This window comes from Lactuca saligna, chromosome 9 (assembly GCF_052625555.1).
Source record: "Lactuca saligna cultivar CGN05327 chromosome 9, ASM5262555v1, whole genome shotgun sequence".
In the NCBI taxonomy this organism is placed as follows: Eukaryota; Viridiplantae; Streptophyta; class Magnoliopsida; order Asterales; family Asteraceae; genus Lactuca; species Lactuca saligna.
The window spans coordinates 140,487,463-140,508,313 of NC_136425.1; the positions used below are offsets into that span (position 1 = coordinate 140,487,463).

At 37.2% G+C, this 20,851-nt stretch overlaps 1 protein-coding gene across 1 annotated transcript; it reads right to left on the reverse strand.

The window, feature by feature from the left end:
• Positions 1-353: 353 nt before the first annotated feature.
• Positions 354-1,136, reverse strand: LOC145017531 (histone H2A.1-like). Its single transcript, XM_078975550.1, has 2 exons — positions 853-1,136; positions 354-738 (listed from the first exon to the last, which is right to left on the reverse strand). Exons 1-2 carry the CDS (start codon positions 1,057-1,059, stop codon positions 493-495), a joined length of 453 nt encoding a protein of 150 aa, XP_078831676.1. The 5' UTR covers positions 1,060-1,136; the 3' UTR covers positions 354-492.
• Positions 1,137-20,851: the final 19,715 nt, after the last annotated feature.

Genomic DNA, 20,851 nt, shown 5'->3' on the forward strand with positions numbered 1-20,851 from the left:
ATCCCCCTTATTGGCCCTGTTTGGCGTGAAGATGGTGGAGCTCTCTTGATTATCCTTTGAAATCGGTTAATTCAACCTTGCTTGTCACTCGTACAAATGGTTTTTCTCTTATTATATTAATTGTTGGTTCCACGTGGATGTGTTAAGAAGGGATTTGGATGCAAAAATCACTTCAACCAATGCGCAATGAAGTGTTATTTGGATTAATTTTTTCCCATGAAAGTAATATATTTTGTCTTTTGCAGAATAAGTTCCGGTGCACAACCACACTTGAATTTTAAATTAGCAGAAAAACTTACGATCAAAAAATTGCTGAAACTTATTTCAGAGACGAAACTTACTGGGGAAAAACATGAGAAAAGTGTCCAAATTTTTATAAAGTGAAGGATTCATTTCATATTTGCGACTATAAAACAAGACGTTTTGTAAGCATTTAACCTGGACTAGTTCCATACACGATTCAAAAACATCCTAAACCCTAACTACATTCTTCTATGCCTTTTTGGGAGATTTGGCAGCTTTTTTGGGAGATTTAGGTGTCTTCTCAGCATCGACGGCAGCAGATTTCTTGGGCAACAAAACTGGATTGATGTTTGGTAGAACACCTCCACTCGCAATCGTCACACCAGCAAGCAATTTACCCAATTCGTCATCGTTCCTCACAGCCAATAGCACATGTCTAGGGTTAATTCTCGTCTTCTTGTTATCTCTTGCTGCATTTCCAGCCAACTCCAAAACCTAGATTTCAATTTTGCAAAACAAATCAATCGCTAATTTCAACAACTAGGAAAAAACTATATAAAACAAAATCAAATCTTTAAAACATGAAAAAGAAAGAGCTTTGATACTAACCTCTGCAGCGAGGTACTCAAGAACAGCAGCAAGATAGATCGGCGCACCAGATCCAGTTCGTTTAGCGTATCTGCCTCTTTTCAAAAACCTGGAGATTCTACCGACGGGAAACTGAAGCCCGGCCTTAACCGACTTTGTCACCGATTTCTTCCTCTCTCCGGCACCTTTCCTTCCTCCGGCACCCTTTGTTGTCTTCCCGGACTCCATTGATTGTAATTTAAATTTGTAAGAGAGAAATGATTAGTTTGGGCTTATTGTGAATCTGAAAATGCGATGAAAATTTTAGATGGGGGAGGGGGATATATATAATTCACGGCTTGTTTTGTTTGGTTGAATTTAAGGAGGGAAGATCTGAAATCATCCGACGGTTAGTAGGTTAACAGGCTGGCAATCCTTAATGTTAAAGGAGGCTTGATGATGCGGGCGGACATTTATGGATTTATCGAACGGTCTTAGATGTGACATGCTGGCAATCCGCGATTATGATGGTTCGATTGTTTCGCGTGTAAACTTTTATATTAAAATCATCGATCATTCATAAATACAACGCCTATGATGTTTCATTAGTTATAGACTAGATTACAGAAATGGTCCCTGTATATGGTAAGACTTTACAGTGTTAGTTCTAATTTTTTTATAACCTATTCTCATTTCAGGTTTGGATTACCCATTTAGTCCTTGTTCCTTCTATTATTACCTAATTAATGGTCAATCACCCTATGCCACTACTGCCACGTAAATGATTGGCTGAGACATGTCGACAAATTCATAATTAGTAAAAAAGATAAACTAGGATGTTGCATCTCGAACTAAAACCAAAATTATAAACCAAGATGTTTATTTACCGTCTAGGTTTTCCATCCATCCCAGGGAGATGAAGATGTATAGAGATCTTAGTCTTGATTACTGGTGGCCGTACATGAAGCGAGATGTAGCCTGGTACGTCGAGATGTGCTTGACATGCAGGAAGGTCAAGGCCGACCACCAGAGGCCTCATGGCAAGACGCACCCGTTGGATATCCCAGTATGGAAATGGGTGGATATTACCATGGACTTCTTTACAAAGTTACATCAGACGACGTGCGAGGTTGACGTGATATGGGTCACCTTGGATCGATTGAACAAGAGCACCCACTTCATCCCGATTCAAGAGAGTATTTCGGCCAAGAAGTTGGCAGACATCTACATATTCTGTGATTTCTGATAAGGATGTGCGGTTCACTTCAAGAATCTGGAAGAAATTTCATGACGAGCTGGGTACTCGTCTACACTTCAGCATAACTTTCCACCCGCAGACGGATGGTAAGAGTGAGCGGACCATCCATACTTTGGGGGAGTTGTTGCGGGCATGCATTTTAGACTTAGGTGGTAGTTAGGATACCTACCTCCCATTGGCAGAGTTTTCCTATAATAATAGCTACCACTCCAATATTGATCGACCTCCCTTCGAGATGCTCTACGGGAGGAAGTGCATGACCCCGGATCCCAATATGTTGGGTTGAGGTCGATCAGAGAATCATGGGGAATACCAAGGTGGTACTCAAGACGACAGAGAAGATCCAACATGGCCGAAGTAGATTCCAGACGGCCCAAAGTCGGCATAAGAGTTACGCCGATCGTACTTAAAGTTCCAGGTCGGGGATATGGTCCTTTTGAGGGTGTTACCTTGGAAGGGTGTCATCCGCTTCAGGAAGCGGGGCAAGTTAGGCCCCAAGTATATCGAACCCTTCATAGTTGACCTCATGTGTCTTCAGCTGACTCGAGGCATAGGCGATGACCTTACCTCGCTGCATCAAAACACATTCGAGTCCTTTATTCGATGCATCGCAATAGACCACGAAGTCTTCTGCTCCTTCGGGAAGGGATAGTATTAGTGCGGTGCACAAGGCTCGTTTGAGCATTTGAAACGCTCTTTCATGCTTCTCTTCACAGTCAAAAGGATACGCCCTTCTGGGTAAGTGTTGTAAGAGGCTTAGCTATGCGGGAGAAGTTCTTAATAAACTTGCGATAGTAGCCAGCTAGGCCTAGAAATTGATGAATTTATGTAGGCGTCTTCGGTGTTGACCAGCTCTTAATGGATTTAATTTTGGAAGGGTCCACGTGTATTCCCTCTTCGCTAACCACGTGCCTTAAGAATTCGATTCGGCGGATCCAAAATTCGCATTTCGAGAACTTCGCATAAAGCTTCTCCGCGCACAGGGTTTCTAAGACTAATCGTAGATGTTGGCTATGTTCTAATTTTTTTTATTCTTATTTCAGGTTTGGATTACCTATTTAGTCCTTGTTCCTTCTATTATTACCTAATTAATGGTCAATCACCTTATACCACTACTGCCACGTAAATGATTGGCTGAGACATGTCGACAATATTTTGTGTGACCTAATTTGCTTGGGATCTCGTTATTGAGATGATTTTGACACACGTTACACATGGTTAGATTGAACAAACTCTTAACTCCTTTCGGATACCACCACCATCATAAGTGTATACCGATATCATAACCAACACCATTGTATACTAACATCACCACCAACACCATTGGTTCTATCATTAACAAATTCATAATTAGTAAAAAGATAAACTAAGATGTTGCATCTCGAACTAAAACCAAAACTATAAACCAAGATGTTTATTTACCGTTATGGATGGCGTTCTCACGATTTTTCTGCATATCAACCAACTAAAATAGAAAATGTGGAAGGAAGAATCATAACAATTACTAAGTCTTGTTACACAACCAAATAAAACCAAAAATAAGAAGACTAATAATAACAAAACAAACACAAATAAAAGGATAAATCTCAATCATCATTTTCTTCATGTATTTCGCTCACTCCATCTCCATCTCCCTGTGGCATCCATAACTCCTCCCAAATCGGAATGTAAGGATATCGAGGTGGCATTGAGTGAGGTCATTCCACATTCAAATGTGAAAATAAGACGTCAATTGCCGGTTGTAATGATGCTCCACAAATGAAACAAATTCTGAATAGGCGTCTTATCCCCTTAATTCTTATGATTGATTGAGAAAGTGACGAGGCGATGCAAAAATCGGTAAACGAAAGACCTGATTTGTCCTTCACATGCATCACGAGAATTATACTCGCGGTTTGAAATGGTTCTACAAAAGTGGACATCAATAACCCCTGAGGTGAAATCCCGAACACAACCTTGTAAAAATAGCACAAAATATGGTGATTGTGTATCATCTTCGGTGAAAAGTCTCATTCGCCATGCAGACTCCCTAAGGCTACACTTGCGGTACACACCTCCTAAACGAAAACTGTAACATCGTATAGACACGAGACATGGATTGAAATTATTCTCTCAGTCTATGCGTTGTTTCTCGATTTCCGATTTACGACGACCGACTAATTGAAGAAATCAAATTAGCCCTAGCCCAGCCGAGCATTTACGTTTGTCATCACTAAATCATCGAGGGGCCCACAAATATCGCTTTTATCCCACTCTGGGTCAAAGGAACGGATAAACTTCGACTCAATGTTTGCTTGCACTCACTCACCAAATCACACACAGCAATAAGTTTTATAACACCGAGTTACTGGTGCGTTTACATATTATCAACGTGCAACCGATTCGCAAGATACAACTCACACATCTCGGTTTCAAAAATAGAAGATATTATCGTCTCACCAATCACTCGTGATAAAATCCATGAAGCGATCCAAGTGAACGTGGGTTTAATCCATTGCTCAAAATCATATTCATAAGCACTCATGAACGTTGTAGCAAACCTTTGCTATGTCTAATACGCTTTAGACAATCTACAAACCAATTCATGACAGTCTTCATTCATATCTACTTCCAACATATGAACGATTGTGGCCCGTTCGAATAATTTGACTGTTCTAAACCAAGTGAAACACAAGAATAATACCAATATCATATGGCCTCAAACCTTTGAGCATAAATAAAACAACTTTTATTTATCACCATATTGATTACTCATTATTGGTCGTTTCGGGTAATCGACTTCTTACTTGAATTATTACACTTGTCCCATGCTCCTAGCATGCACACAATGTTTACCTATGGTTATTTCTTTGTGAAATAGATCAAATTGAACACATTTCCAATCATTTTCAATTCACAACTCCAAATCCTTTTCCATAAGTGAAAGAATATCAAATTCTTGCTACTTATAGAATATGCTAGATTCTAACATTTTATGCAACGATCCTTTCGTAATGTCACTGCACCAAATTCACAAAGACTATTGCCAATAATATTACAAAGTCCTCTATCGGAGATTGTTACAAGACAATTCCTTAGATATGATGTCTCTCACTCAAATTACATTCCTTTAAACATCCTTTTGCATAAATGTTTCTAATCTAGACATAGATTTTCAATATTCAATTCCCAATATGGACATGTTTCCATATTTTCCATATGACAACTTATTCTTAATAGAATCTTATCTATTCATAATAATGTCGATATGGTCCATCCAATATGGAAACATTTCCATATTTTCCACATGACAACTCATTCTTAATAGAATATTTTCTATTTATAATAATGTCGATATGGTTCATCCAATACCATGCTTCCAACTACTCACAAGCAACCAATCCTCGTTGAAATTTCAATTGTCCTATGATAGTTGTTTAATTATTTTAGTCAAAACCGATTCTAGTCCCTTTTCCCTCTAGATGCGCTAGACATTTGGAAAATTTTAGAATGATCAAATATTAAAGCATTTGCAATCGACACTATACCCGAAGCGTATGGGACACGATGCATAATGTTTTATTTGCTATCTTCTCAATATTCGAATTGTGAAGAGGAATGTCACAATCATAATTGAAGTTTTAAGAACACACTATGTACCTTTAACTAAATTTATTAACATTTCTCAACCTAAGCCTTTAGATTTGAAATGAAGCATAATATTTTCTCTCTTAATTATAGCAAAACAACTTTACAACCCTTACGACTTTGCAAGGTATAATTCTTGTTTTCTATAATTAATATTGCCAACTTGCAATACGTGCCTTAATAATCATACAATCATAACATTTATGCTCCCACTATCATGATGATTATTATAAAACATAACACTTATGCTCCCACTAGCTTTGACATGTATTCAGAAACAACTTAACTTTCAGAAAAACAATACTTATTGAATTTATTAAGTTCATGTTTCTAATACTTAGTGCTTTGATAATCTTTTATCAATGCTTCTTGAACTTATACACCTTTGCCTTAGATAGTTCATATGTGTGTCTAAACAATTAAGACTAATTGCCAAACCTCACAATTCAAATCATGGAAAGGGATACCGTAACCATAATCAAATTCGAGAATGCAATTTTACAATCACTATCTTCTTAAAATCTTTCTTAGTGAAAGCATTTTCTCACAATCATTTTCATGAAGGAGGAAATCTTATGACACTTAGATTTAAACGGTGTATGTGTTCCTATCCATGTGAGTTTGTTAAAACCAAAGTTTACGACAAATTCAAACTCATATGGACCGAACTTTCTTAATCTTGATTTCTTGCCTTATGGTAGCACAACTGCCTACCATGTCTTCCAAGTAGTTAAGCAGTTCACCTTTGCCTATCAAGATACTTTCCATTGATCAAGGTCCTTGCCTTTTATGCATTCAAATGAGAACTCATAGGACTCACATAATTAACTCAATTGGAACAGCACAGAAACAAAATAATGTCAACACGATAGGTTGTTAACCTCAACTCGTGTGCTAGTGATGATCGATAAGGTTTATTTGATTTGTTATTGAAACCTTTCAAGACCATTAAGACTCCCACTGACTCCTTGACATATAATATTCTCTTGTCTATAAACGTTTCTTGACAAACAAATATTCAAGAGTTAGTGTAGTTTTTATCAAAACACTTCATAAATTGGTCCTAGTTGGTCTTTGTCTTATCCAATACATCACAACTTTCCACATTTGATGAACGTTATAAACCTTTTAATACTTGTCACTCGTTGTCACAATCTTAACTCTAAGACTTGTTTTGGAACGAAGTATGATTGACTTCTTGATTTTAACCATTTCTTCAATTCTTGATTCCTCTTCTTAAACATACAATTGTACTAAGACTCAATTAGAGGATCATTTGAGATATGGTTCTTAATCATTAAGACCTATCATAAAACATAAAAGGTACTCTCCTTTATTCTTAGAAAGGATAACCTTTTATCTTTCTGCCTACTTGATTCTTCTTGTTCGTTCTGCCATTGATTTAAATCTTTTTAATCAATTCCTAATTACACTTAATCTTATCATATTTACTAAACCTTTAGTAAATCATGACGCATATCTTTGTTACTCTTATGGTGGACTTGATCAACACACAACTTTGTGTGCTCGATCTCCTAGTCCTTCGCTTGACACTTTGTCAACGAATTAGTATAATTTCCAAATATGAAATTTCTCATTCATCATGCAACCAAGTTGCGTGATTCCAAATTTCTATCCAATTGAAAATTGGGCGATGAGAAACTCTCCCTATTTGGTACATTCTCGACATTTCCATAAATAAGAATCATATCCATTCGTTGTAGAAATATGTAAACATCAATTTTCATAACGATTTCATTGCAAGGAAATAAACAAATAAATAAATAAGTCAAATAAAATTTATTTTATTTATAAAAGCAGCGGAAAACATTTGTCCTTACAATGCAAAATCCATTGAAAACTATGTAGTCGAATATTCCTAACAATTCTATCATAAATATATAAGCTCAAAATCTAATCTTCAAGTCCATGCGATCGAGATCCATTTCTTTGTGATTAGACTCATCAAGATTCCTTTCTTTTCACCGATCCTGCAAAACATTCAAATGCAATCTTATCACATCATGTATTAAGAATCAACGAATAGGAACTTAATGGAGTTAGATAGTGGATTTTTACCTGAAGCACAGTCATACTCTTTGACTCTCCCATCTTTGGAATCTTCAGGCTCTTGGGGCAGACTTCTATCCAATGCCCTTTCTCTTGGTAGCAAACGCAGGTCGCTTCTCTTAAAATGTCCTCGAAAGCATAGTTGGTTGACTTTCCCAACAAATACGCTCCATTGCTTCGCCAAATCATTTCTGATTCAGCAGCAATGAGCATGTAAGTTAGGTCAATGAGGTTATCGTTATGATCCATCATATAATACTTTCTTTTGAACTCATTATATGATTCAGGGAGTGACTGCAGAACCCAGTTCACAGCCAACTCATCGAGAAATGACACACCCAACATAATCAACCTATCGATGTGTGATTTCATTCCTAGAATGTGGGCACACACGGATTTACCATCTTCATGTTTCATTTCCAATAGGGCCTTAATGATATTGAACCTTTCAATTCTTCGATCTTGTGGGTTAGGGAGTACAATTGGAGGAGGTGGAGGAAGTGAAGCATGATTTCTTGTTCCTCGATCGAATTGTGGAATACCATCTTCATGTGGAATGCTTGTTCCACGGGATTTGGCAAGACCATAGTTGTCGAACTTTGATATCTACAAAACGGGAGAAACAAATTCAAGTTAGTTGATTGATTGAGTCCTTAGTAAATCACCCAAATGAAATACTAAGGCTAGGACCCAACACAATATTCCACAACTTGGGAGAGGGATGTCGTAACCCTAATTGTAGAATATTTGAAGGTAAGTGAATGACGATTCACTAATTTCCACCACGAAAAACGAAAAAGAAATTTAAGTTTTAAATCTATGAAAACTCCTAGATCCTTTGAGATTCATTGAACTTTCAATGGCATGTTTAAATCTCGATATGCCCCTCTTGTTTGTGACTGGGATGCCGAGGATCACAAAGTGGGTGTGAATTACCATGCAAACTTACATGGTGCCCTCACATGTTACAGTCACCTATTCGATGTGCTGGTAAACCACACATGCTGCACCGAACTATGACAAATATTGAGTCACCCTTTGCTACCTTTGCTTAGAACCATTTAGTGTACCGGTAAACCACACACGCTCCACTAACCTCTTCGCAAGGGCACAAAGTGTAATTTCATGGAATTGCATCAATTCACTTTTGCCTAAGTAACTAAGATTGGGAATTTGTAAAACATTTAGTTACTTTTGTACTTCATTATACTTATAATGGAAAGTTTTGTTCTATCCTACCCGTTCGGCTAACGACCCTCCACTAGTCAAGAGTGTGGTGGGTAAGAGTGGATACCCATTCAATCGCCATTTTATAGGCAATTTCCTTAAACACCCCTTATAGACCAGCTTCGTGAATGTGGCCTACTAACGGTAAGACTGAGTTTTACTCATACATATATATAATGTTAGACTTTTAATGTTATATATAGTATAGGGTGTATTTTACACTTTTAAAATGTTAGGTGGTCAAATATAACAATTATACTTTTAATTGTAAACCAAAACTTTTATGGATTTATTAAACTTCTTTTAATTATACACCTTAATTAATTAATAAAACCATAAGGGTGTGATTTGAACTTTTCAAAACAATACTAGGGTTTTACAATTTAACATTCCTAAATTAAACTTTTAATCAACTTTTAAATTCCAAAACTTGAGGGCAAGTTTTGAAACATTTCAAAACATTAGGGTTTAGAAATTAAATATGCATCAAAATTAAACTTTTAATCAAAATTTAAATTCCAAAACTTGAGGGCAAGTTTTGAAACTTTTCAAAACAATTTAGTTTTAATTTCTCTTAAAAAATTTCGAATTTATGACATGTAAATTAAAATTTTAAATATTAAAACTCTTGATTTAATAATTATCTTGAATTAGAATATTAATTTAATTATTAAATCATAAGGGATTATCTAAATCATGAGGATAATTACCATTTATACATTTAAGATATCCTAATCCCTTAATTATCTCTCTAGATTTCGAAATTATGATTAGGATAATGCAAAATCTATAATTACCATATATAACAATTAGAAGATAATTACAAGATATGGGATAATCCAAATCCCTAAAATTTAGGATCTTATCTTGGGGAGGAGGCTAATTTCGAAAATCAAGGGATTAAGACAAACCCTAGTTTTCAAAATTTAAGGGTTTAAGGAAAGGATTTGAAGATCTTATTTAAACTCTTGCAAATTAGGGTTTGCAAACCATAATCTCGAAAAAAACTTAGCCTCCTAGGGTTTATTGGCAATAAACCCTAATATGTCAAGTTCATACAATTGAATAAACTAATTCAAAACAAGTTAACCAAAGGCTATGATACCACTGATGGGTTTTATACAAACAATCATATGTGTACATGCAACCCTAGCATTGGATCTATGTTTTCACTATTAGATACACAACATTATGAACACATAATAAAACCTTGAAGATGATTTCTATTTTCGAAATTAACCAAGAAGGTTAGATTACATACCTCTTGTTGTTATATTGTAATAACAACTTGAATCTTCAAACCCTAAGTCTTGAAAGCAAGCACCACAAGTGTAGTGCCTCTAATGGCTCACAAACACCAAGAGCAAATGGAGAGGTAATAAAGAGAGAGAAGAGGTATAGAATTTCTTCCCTATGAACCTTTGGGAAGGCATGGACGAATTCATGAGCCTTAGGGGTCTTTATATAGGTGTATAGATTAGGGTTTCAGTCCTTATCCTTATCTAGTTGCTTGCCCACCAGGTAACAATAAGATAAGCCTTGAAAGCCCATATCTTTGGACGATTTCAAGGATACATATCCTTTAGATTTCGTCCACCCATATTCTAGGATAATCCTTACCCTATTTTGCAACTATCATATAATTACAATTCAACCCCTCTAGTTTAATTAATTACACTTGATCACGAAATTAATTCCTAATTAATTATTGACCAATATTAATTAAACAAATATGATTTCTCCTTTAATATATCATAACATATTAATAAGTCATAATAACCTCTTTCTCTATTATTTCTCCAGTCAAGTTGCTTTGGTGAAGGCAACCCAAAAGGACCATGCACAATCTGGTCAAGTATTTACCAAATATGGTTATTGGCTTAGACACTAATCCAACAATGTTAATGCAGAAAGAGCATGTGATAGCCTATGCTTCAAGGCAGCTGAAGCCTCACGAGGTGAGGTACCTTACTCATGATTTGGAGTTAGGGGCAGTGGTTTTCGACCTCAAGATTTGGCGCCACTATCTCTATGGTGTTCGGTGTACCATCTATACGTAGCATAAGAGCCTAAGATACCTTATGGATCAACCTAATTTGAATATGAAGCAGATGAGGTGGTTGGACGTAGTGAAGGACTACAATTGTGAGATCTTGTATCATCTAGGCAAGTCTAATATGGTGGCCGATGCCTTGAGTCGGAGGATAACGAGTACATGTAGTGGTGTTGATTATGATGGCATGTGCGGAATTAGAAAGATCTAGTGAATCATCATGTAAAATCAAGAGCACAATGAGTAAATAATTCTTTGTAAGCTCACATTAGATCTAGAAAGAATATACAAATGGGTTTGTACAAAGTTTCTCTCTCTAGCCTAACACTCAAAACGGTTCCTTACATAATGAGAGTCACTCACTTCCTATTTATAGGAAAGACTCAACCCATTTACACATACAAGAGGGTAAGCCTAAAACGCTACATCCAAGAGTGACTTTGCACCTTAACATTCTCCCCCTCAAAGTTAGGATTGGATGTCCCGGCTTCAATCTCCAATGAGATAGCGCGATCAAGACCAAACTCCCCTCGAAGTAACACCGGTCTTCAAATCCGCAAATGAATATCCAAGAAACTCGCTTCGAATACCCATCATTCTCCCCCTTTTTATAATCATAAAAGGATTATAAAACGCATTATGGGTGAGAAACGCCCGAGGAATGAACAATACAATACTCCCCCTTGATGGATACCAAAAATGAATCACCAAAAATCTTGCACGGAAAAACAATCACGAAAAAGCCACAAAAAATTTCCAATTTGTGATTTTTTTTGATTTTTTGGGTGAAAAATGCAAGATTTTCCAAAATCCGGGTAGAAATTGTCACTTTCTGAAACTTGCAGGGACCCATTGCGCCAAAAATAACCAAATATGCGAAACTCTATCCCATTTGCGAAACTGCGCATAAAGCGTAAATTCGCACAAAGTGCAGGGGCCTGAAATGCATTTTCTTCAAACAGCAAAAACAATCCATTTTTGAATTTGGGCAAAAACTGCTAAACATTCGAAATTATAGGGCCTGCATACAAAACTTTTCCTTTTGTCTTCAAAACATACGAAACATTTTGTCCAAACCGTCGAAGCTTTAAGCCATTTGTCAAAGTTGCTAACCATTAGAAAGTTTAGGGACTGCTTTTGAAACTTGTCCTTCTTTCTTCATAACAAACATACGAAACTTTTGTCTATTCGTACGAAATATATCTTCAACTTACGAAAGTTTTAAAATTTTGCCAAATTAGAGTGGAGCAGGACACCTTTAAAGGAGAGTGAACCATCCCTTTAAGAAGAGCCTGTCAAAATTTCAAGGACCAAATTTGAAACTTCTGCACTCTTTTTCAAAACACACTAAATTTTCAACCCTTGAGGGTGTATGGGATTGCTTTACAAACAACTTTTTGGCTTTTTACTTTTCTAAAAAATCAAAAAAATTGAAAAGTTGTTTGGAAAGGGAAAAAGATCTTTTGAAAACAACTTTTGATAAAGGGAAAAGAAACGTGATTCAAAAGGCCATAATTTCTGACTTTTGAAACTTTTGCCCTTTGAAAAGCAACTTTTGTCTTTTTGTACATCCAAACACATTTTAAACTTATACTTTTGAGAAAAGATCTTTTATAAAAAGTTATTTTTAGAAAATGACTTTTAGCTTGGAAAAGATCTCCCAAACACCCCCTTCGTACGAAATCATCTCTACCCTACGAAATTTTCAACCCTTCGTACGAAATCATCTCTACCCTTCGTACGAAAATTTGGAAAGGTGTTAAACTAACAAAATTTTAGGGGCCATTTACGAAACTTTTGTCACATCCTTCGTACGAAATCTTTATCCCATATTAACGAAAAAATTTCCATCGCCATTCTAACAAACATTTAGGCATACGCAACCTTAGTTATGAACAGTAACCATTTCGATCATTTCAACCAAACTCAACTAAACTCTTGTAAACATCATTGATTCCCCAAAATTGAGCCTGTTCGTTCCCAAACCAAAATTTTCGTAAGTTATTAAACCCAAATTTTCTTTCTTACAGTTCTTCCCAAACCCAAAGCAAATACCTGCGAATCGATCAACCCCAAAATCAGACTTCGTTTCTTCAAGCAATAACTCAAAATTGTTATCACAATCCAAACAACAACCAGGAGCACTTCGTACATCATCATTCCTAGTCGACTATCTGCAAACAATTTCCATTGAACCATGGCTTCGTTCGTTTTCAAGAAATTCGACCCCTAGATTCCACCGATTCCAAATCAGTAAACCACGTCAAAATCAACATCGTTTGCCAAGAATCGATTTCACAGCCTTCGTTCTTAACCTTTGTCTCATGTCGACTCCAACATCGATCAGATAACGAAGCCATAACACCCAAACCAAATCATTTATCAATGATATGAACAATCGATTACCGTTCTTCAATCAATCATTCTATGACTTTCGTTTTTCATCCATCCAAACCATCGATTTGTTAGCAACCAATAAACCAACACATAATCGATTTTGTTCCCAAGTATACGTTCGAGCATCAACTGTCGATTCCAAATCCAAAATCAACTACTTTGATACTCAACGCTTCATATCAAACTTCGAAATCTGATTACAACCATCGAACTTAAACCGTTGATTGTATACCTCAATTCTAGAAATAATCAACATCTATCACATTTTGACCATGAACCACAAATCGAGTTTTGATTAATACCAATTGAAATACCAGATTCGAAAATATCCATCCACTCGATTCGAAATTAAAATCAATAATCTTTGATTCTAGATTCGATTTATTAAACTGTTGATTTAAAACATCCGATTCAGACATAAGACGAACGGATCTATCAAAATCGATATTAATGGAGTCGATTATCAAGAAAAGAAATTAAAAGATATTGGATGAATGAACGATGTGATATTATGAGTTCATATAATGAGAGTGACAAATGATCGATTATTTTGATCTGGAATTTTGAGAAATCATTTTGACTCCAAAAGTCAAAATCAGATGGAATGAATTTAAGAACTGTAGCAGTCAAACTTTTTGGTCTCAAAATCAGTATCAAGTGAATTAAATGTTGGACTGGGCTTCAAAAGAAATTACTGATGAACAGTAAAAAAATAGGACTAATTTTTCATTTTGATTTGATGAATAGTAAATGAAATTTAAGAATTGGTTTTGATTTTTCGAATTTTGATCTAAACAAAAATAATTGGATTAATCAATGGGGTTGAAACAGATTTGATCTAATGAAGCAAATCGATCAAAAAATGAAAAACGAAAAACACGAATCGAAATCATGGATGTTTTGAAATCCATTTGAGAATTTGTGATACCTTTTTGATGAATCGAGATCCATTTGCAACGAACGAATCAAATTTTGAACATCTTGGTTCTTTTGTTGGAATGAGAAAATATCCAATTTGAACATTGTACCACCCATTATGTGAGATGTACAACTTGTTCTTCGTATTCTTCAACGATCCAAGAACATCTTCAAAAGAACCACTAACACATTTGGGGTTTGACTTCAAATTCAATGCAACATTTGGAGATTGTTGCTCTGGAACTCAAATTTGCTTCACGGATTTCAACTTCACAACATTTGATGATTTTTGTGAGTAAACCCGCTTGTTTTTGCGATTAATCTTCTTTTTCTTTCTCATCTTTTTGCATCTTGAAGACTTGACTTTATGAACAAACCCACTTTTCACAACTTGAACATTTTGAGTTTGAATCAAATCTTTTGGAGTTTGATACTTGTGAAATTCTTGGATCACCGGCTTCCGATGAGGAATAATTCCTTCAAACGAATCACAAGAACACAAATATATCATCGGTTTGAACTCCAATTTAGCAAAAAACTTTTTCATCTTGAAAATTAACTTGAACTCCTTTTTCTTGAACATCAAGAACACCTTCCCGAGCTTCACGACAATCTGCATAATATTCAAGTTTATTGCTTCCATATTTGCATTCAGCATGAGAAATTCCTTTTATGACTTCTCCATATCTTCTATTTCTTCATCTCTTTTGATATGTTGTAACCAAACTATCAAACAAATGTTTGGTTCGAAAAATTGGACAACTAATTAATTCTCCAACTTCATTCTTTTCTCCATTTACAACAATATCACATTCCCTTTTCAATCCAATAGTCAAGATATAAAGAATATATTCAAATGAGCGTTCACTTTGAACATCTTTACAATGTATCATCCATTTCTCCATAACTGCTTCTTTTCTTTCGAATCAAATGATAAGAACTTGTGTTTTCTAGAGAGAGAAAATGAAAATCAAGGAGATCTTTAGAGAGAGGAAGCGAATATGAACCAAATTCTAGTGAGAGAAAGTGGTACAAACAAGTATTATGGAGAGAGAAAATCGAATTATGGATCAAATGAAGGAAAAATTTGATTTCTAGAACACAAAACACTCTCAAAACTCGAAGATCAATAAGAACATGAAGAATCACCAAATCAAGATTGTCATCAAGGATCAATTCTTGATCAAATCAATAACACCCGCTATGATACCAATTGTATTGGTGTTGATTATGAAGGCATGTGCGGAATTATAAAGATCTAGTGAATCATCATGTAAAATCAAGAACACAAGGAGTAAATAAATCTTTGTAAGCTCATATTAAATCTAGAAAGAATATACAAATGGGTTTGTACAAAGTTTCTCTCTCTAGTCTAACACTCCAAATGGTTCCTTACATAATGGGAGTCACTCACTTCCTATTTATAGGAAAGACTCAACCCATTTACACATACATGATGGTAAGCCTAAAACACTACTTCCAAGAGTGACTTTGCACCCTAACAGTACCACGATGCGGGATGTATGAATGAGGATGACCGTGATGACTCCATTTTTAGAGATCATCAAGGAAGCGTAGACGAAGGCAATAAAGGAGGAACATCGGAAGAGTGAGCGGGTGATCGGTCAGATTTCGACATTTGATATGAATAGTAGAGGGCTTTTGACTCTCCATGGGCGGGTATGGGTGCTATATGTGGGTGGGGCCCAAAGAATTTTGATGGAGGAGGCCCACAAATTGAGATTCTCTATCCACCTGGGGGCTACAAAGATGCATCTTGATTTTAAGCACAAATATTAGTGGCCACATATGAAAAGGGATGTAGCATGGTTTGTGGAGCGATGTTTGACCTGCCAGAAGGTCAAGGCGGAGCACCAGTGCCCTCATGGCAAGTTTCTGCCTCTGGAGGTTCCCCTATGGAAGTGGGAGCAGATTACTATGGATTTCATTACTATGATACCAAGGGTTGCGAGGAGTGTTGACGCTATATGGGTGATAGTGCATCGTTTGACAAAGAGCACTCACTTCTTAGTCATTTGTGAGAACTCTTATACATAGAAGTTGGCAGAGATTTATGTTCGTGAGGTGGTGGTTTGGTACAGGGTGACAACATCTATTGTGTCTGATCGGGTTGTACGCTTTACTTCCAGATTCTGGAAGAGATTTCATGAGGATTTGGTTACTCGACTGCATTTTAGTACCGTGTACCATCTGCAGACGGATGGGCAAAGCGAGTTTACGATTCAGACGATCCAGGATATGCTATGCGCATGTGTTATTGATTTTGGTGGGAGTTGGGACTCCTATATTCTTTTGGCTGAGTTCTCTTATAATAACAGCCATCATGTCAGTGTAGATATACACCGTTCGAGCTCCTTTATGGTCGGAGGTGTCGAACCCCTATTTGTTGGGGGAGAAGTGCGGCAGAGGGTCATAAGGAGCACGAAAGTCGTGCTCAAGACGACTGAGCTTATACAACAGGTTCGACAGAGACTTTTGACTGTGCAGAGCCGTCAGAAGAGTTATGCGGGTTGGAGACGCTATGTTTAGAGTTTTAGGTGATGATTTTGTGCTCCTGAAGGTGTCACCATGGAAGGGTGTTATTCGCTTCAGGAAGCAGGGAAAGTTGGGCCCCAGATTCATTGGTCCTTTTTGAGTGTTGGACCGTATGGGCAAGGTGGTTTACCAATTGGAGCTACCGGAGGAGTTGAGTCAGATTGATGATACCTTCCATGTATCCAAAATAAGGAGGTGTATAGCCGATGAGGTGGCTTGTTGGATTAGGTGTCTAAGCCCATAATTATAATTGGTATGTACTTGACCAGAGAGTAGCATGATCCATTTGGGTTGCATATCACCACGACAATTTGATAGGATGTACTTCTGAGAAGAGGTTATTTATGATTTAACAATATATTATAATTTCTGATATATTAATATGAAATCATATTATTTAATTAGTAATGATCAAGAATTAATTTAGTGATCAAAAGAGACTAATTAAATGTAAGGGGATTGATTTGGTAAATCAATCATTATTATGGTGTGGGCTTATGGTTATTTAGGATGGGCTAAACCAATATGGTAGTCCATGGATAGTCCATGGAGGTTTTAACCCATGGATCCTAAGTAAGATGAAAAGTCATTCACATTAGGGTTTACATGGATGTAACCCTAATCCTAGCCACACTATCTAAGATGACCTTAGGCTACTAAAATCAGACCTAGTGATCTTTGAAAAGAAGAAGAAGGTGCCATCAAGCTTAGAGATCCAGAAACTTTCCACCTTCGTGCATCATTTTTAGGTATAAAGCTTATACCTTGTCTAGTGTCCTTCAAGATCTCTTTCGTGTAAGATTTATGAGCTTAAGTCCCCTAGTTTGGACCTTTTGAGTTTGAGACTCTCCAGATAGTTTAAGTTGTCCTTTCATGTATCTTAAGGCATCTAGGTTGATAAAAATGTTTTCTTGATCTTTCCTTTGCCCTCATGCACGAGTAAAGTACTTTGGAATGGATAAAATGATGTCTTAGCCTCTCCTATCCATGCAAAGTCTTAAAGCCCACGACTTTATGGATTAAGAGGTCTTAAATTAGTCTGATTTATGGATGGAATGGTTGTTTTAACGGATTAAGACCACAAAAGTAAGGAAATGGAAGTTTGTGGAGTACACTGTGCGTACTCTCATTTATGTGCAACAGAGTCCGGTAATACCCCGTCGCATGCTTAGCTAGATTGTACTCCCATCGTTAGAGGTAGTACACCCAACATACTCATTGGGTGTTGACTTTGACTATTGGTCAAAGTTTAGGGTTCTGGACCTAAGGAGGGGCAAAATGGTCCTTTTCCCTTAGTAGGTCTAGATGTGGGTTTTGGACTCATGAATGATTATTAAACCTTAATTTTAATTAAGGATAATTATTTTGTTATCTAGGCAGAGTCTAGATCCGGCAGTTCGGGTGCCAGGTTTTCATGTCATCAGTTTCAGGTGAGTCTCCTCACTTACTCTTACCTGTATGGTAGTTTAGCTATCATATCATGACCAGATGGGTCTAGATATTAAGTTATGTTATGTGATGATATGATAATTGTTTGTGAGTGGGGCTGCTGATAGCTAACCAGAGGTTGTGGATAACCTTACGAGCGTGCTGTTAGCTCACCGGGACTACTGATAGTCCCAGGGCTGCAGATAACCCATATATGTTTATTTATGTTGTGTTATATGTGGTATCTTAGGGAAATCTCTAAGCTTTGTGCTTACGGTTGTTGATTTGTATGTGGCAGGTACTTCGCATGATCGCGGGAAGGCGAAGGTCTGGTTGTACACACACACTGGGAATTTACTACTGGGGCATGATATTTTATGTACTCTGATAACTACTACATTTGTGGTTTTGAGATGACTTATGATTGATTTGGTTGTGAAACTATGTTTTTGGAAGTTTTAAGAATGAAAAAAAATTGGTGTAAAATTTGAAGTGTTACAACTATTGTTTGGGTTATATTATCAAGGATTGTTATATGCCATTCTGCATGCCATGAATCAGTAGTGGATCGTATCATGTTGAGAGGGTTTCAGCGTGTTCAGTTGTTGTTCTGGGTTTTTATTGGGATCTCTGGGAGTGTCTATATGAATTTCATAAGTTGGGCCATCATTGAGTTTGGCTAGCAATGGAATACTAATATCGGTAAGCTTATATCATAGTCGGTTCATATTATACGAAGATAAGATGAGTTGGGAATCCATCAAGTTTCATGGGATAGGATAGCTTTGAAGAATCCATGTGGGGGAGAATCGATTAGAATTTTTAGGAATTGGTGTGTGGAACTAGGGCAAGTTTCATATCCCGGTCAGGAGGAGAGACGATCCTAGTGGTCGTCTGGATTGAAGTTGTGAAAGTTAGGAGTTTAGGAAAACTTCTAACAGTTGGTTGACGTCTTCTTTTGTTATGCATAGCAGGCTTGTGGATGGATCCAGGTCGAGGGTTGTGTTAGAGTCTTGTTGCATGTTCTTGTATGATGAAGGCTTTGGCGTTCGAAGCATGACCCAAACACCTGATTCAAATTTAGTCGGATGCGGGTTCAACTTAGTATAATTGGGTTTGAGATGGTTCGAATGTGGTAAGACCATGGGTGGTAATTTTGGTTGGTTAGAAGTGTTGTAAGACTGCGATGGGATCATATCATTCACCATATTGAGGTAGACGATCATCTGAGGTAGTCATGAGTGTAAGGGGGAGCAGTTCGTGTTTTGGGAACGGTGGGCATGATTGTCGAGGAGCATGTCTCTGTTTTAGGTTGAGGACCATTGGAGTATGAGGCAAAGTCGGGTCCATGCAGCTCTCAGTGGGTGGGACCCGTGGGCGAGGCTGCTCTGTGGTATAGTTTGGGTGGGACCCGTGGGCGAGGCCCGTGTGTATTTGGCAATGCATGTGGGACCTGGTAGAGACCGTTGGGTCAAAGTATTGGATCTAGGGTTACATGATTGAGTGTGTGGTCAGTGAATGGCTCAGAGGGATGTTTAGGTTGGGTAGCCTTCTCATTTGGATTCTTGGGAACCTGGTGGCTGGATCAGACGCGAGACTGGTAGTCATAGTGATGGTTTGGGAATGTTTATATCCCGATCTATTGAAGGGTTGTCATGAATCAAAAGGTTTTGGGTGAAATGCAAGTTTAAATCCTTGGATCTCGAGTTACAAGTGTAGGATATCTGTATGTCGAGGGCATTAGTTGAAGGGTTCAAAGGTGAAGAATGGATTCTGTTTTTATGCGAGATAAGGCTCTGGTGATTGTGTTTTGGATTGGTTCTATTTGTGTTGGAGTCAGGAAAGCTTGGGGTTTCGGAATTTCAACAACGATATTTTGGTTTGGTAGTTCAAGGAAGCAGTGTCTTGTTCAGCACCAAAAGGTTTATCTTCTAGTTCGTCTCATGTTGTTCATTATATTCATGGAAATCTTATCATTAGAACGAGCCTTCCCTTGAAGGAATATCGATCCCTTTGGTCAAGTGGAAGGTTGTCGACACCAACATATGGTATGTGAATATGTTTTCTAGTGGGAACCTCTGGTTATCAGAAGTTGAGTAGTCAGTTGGGGGATAAGTAGAATCGAATTAGCAATGGTTCAGCATGGGCGGTCTGTCAGGGAGTTAGACCATCTTAAGACTTCATATTTCAGGTTGAGTATATGTGATTATTTTGCTTGAGATTATTTCAAGTTGAGAAAAGATTCATTCATCTTCGGGTTAGAGAGCCCTTCTAGGGTTGGTTCGATTGCCTTAGGAAGGTTATGGTATGTTTGAGGGTGGTGGTTGTGTTGTTTAAGTTGTCTAGTGTTCCGGGGATGGTAAGGAATGATTTCGAGGGCCTAATATAATTTAAGTGGGGGAGAGTTGTAACGCCCTGTTCCAAATTGTTTCCTATTTCGGGGTGGTGATCAAGATTGGGTATTAGTAGACTTTGGACCTTTGAGGAGTTGAGATATGGACTCATTT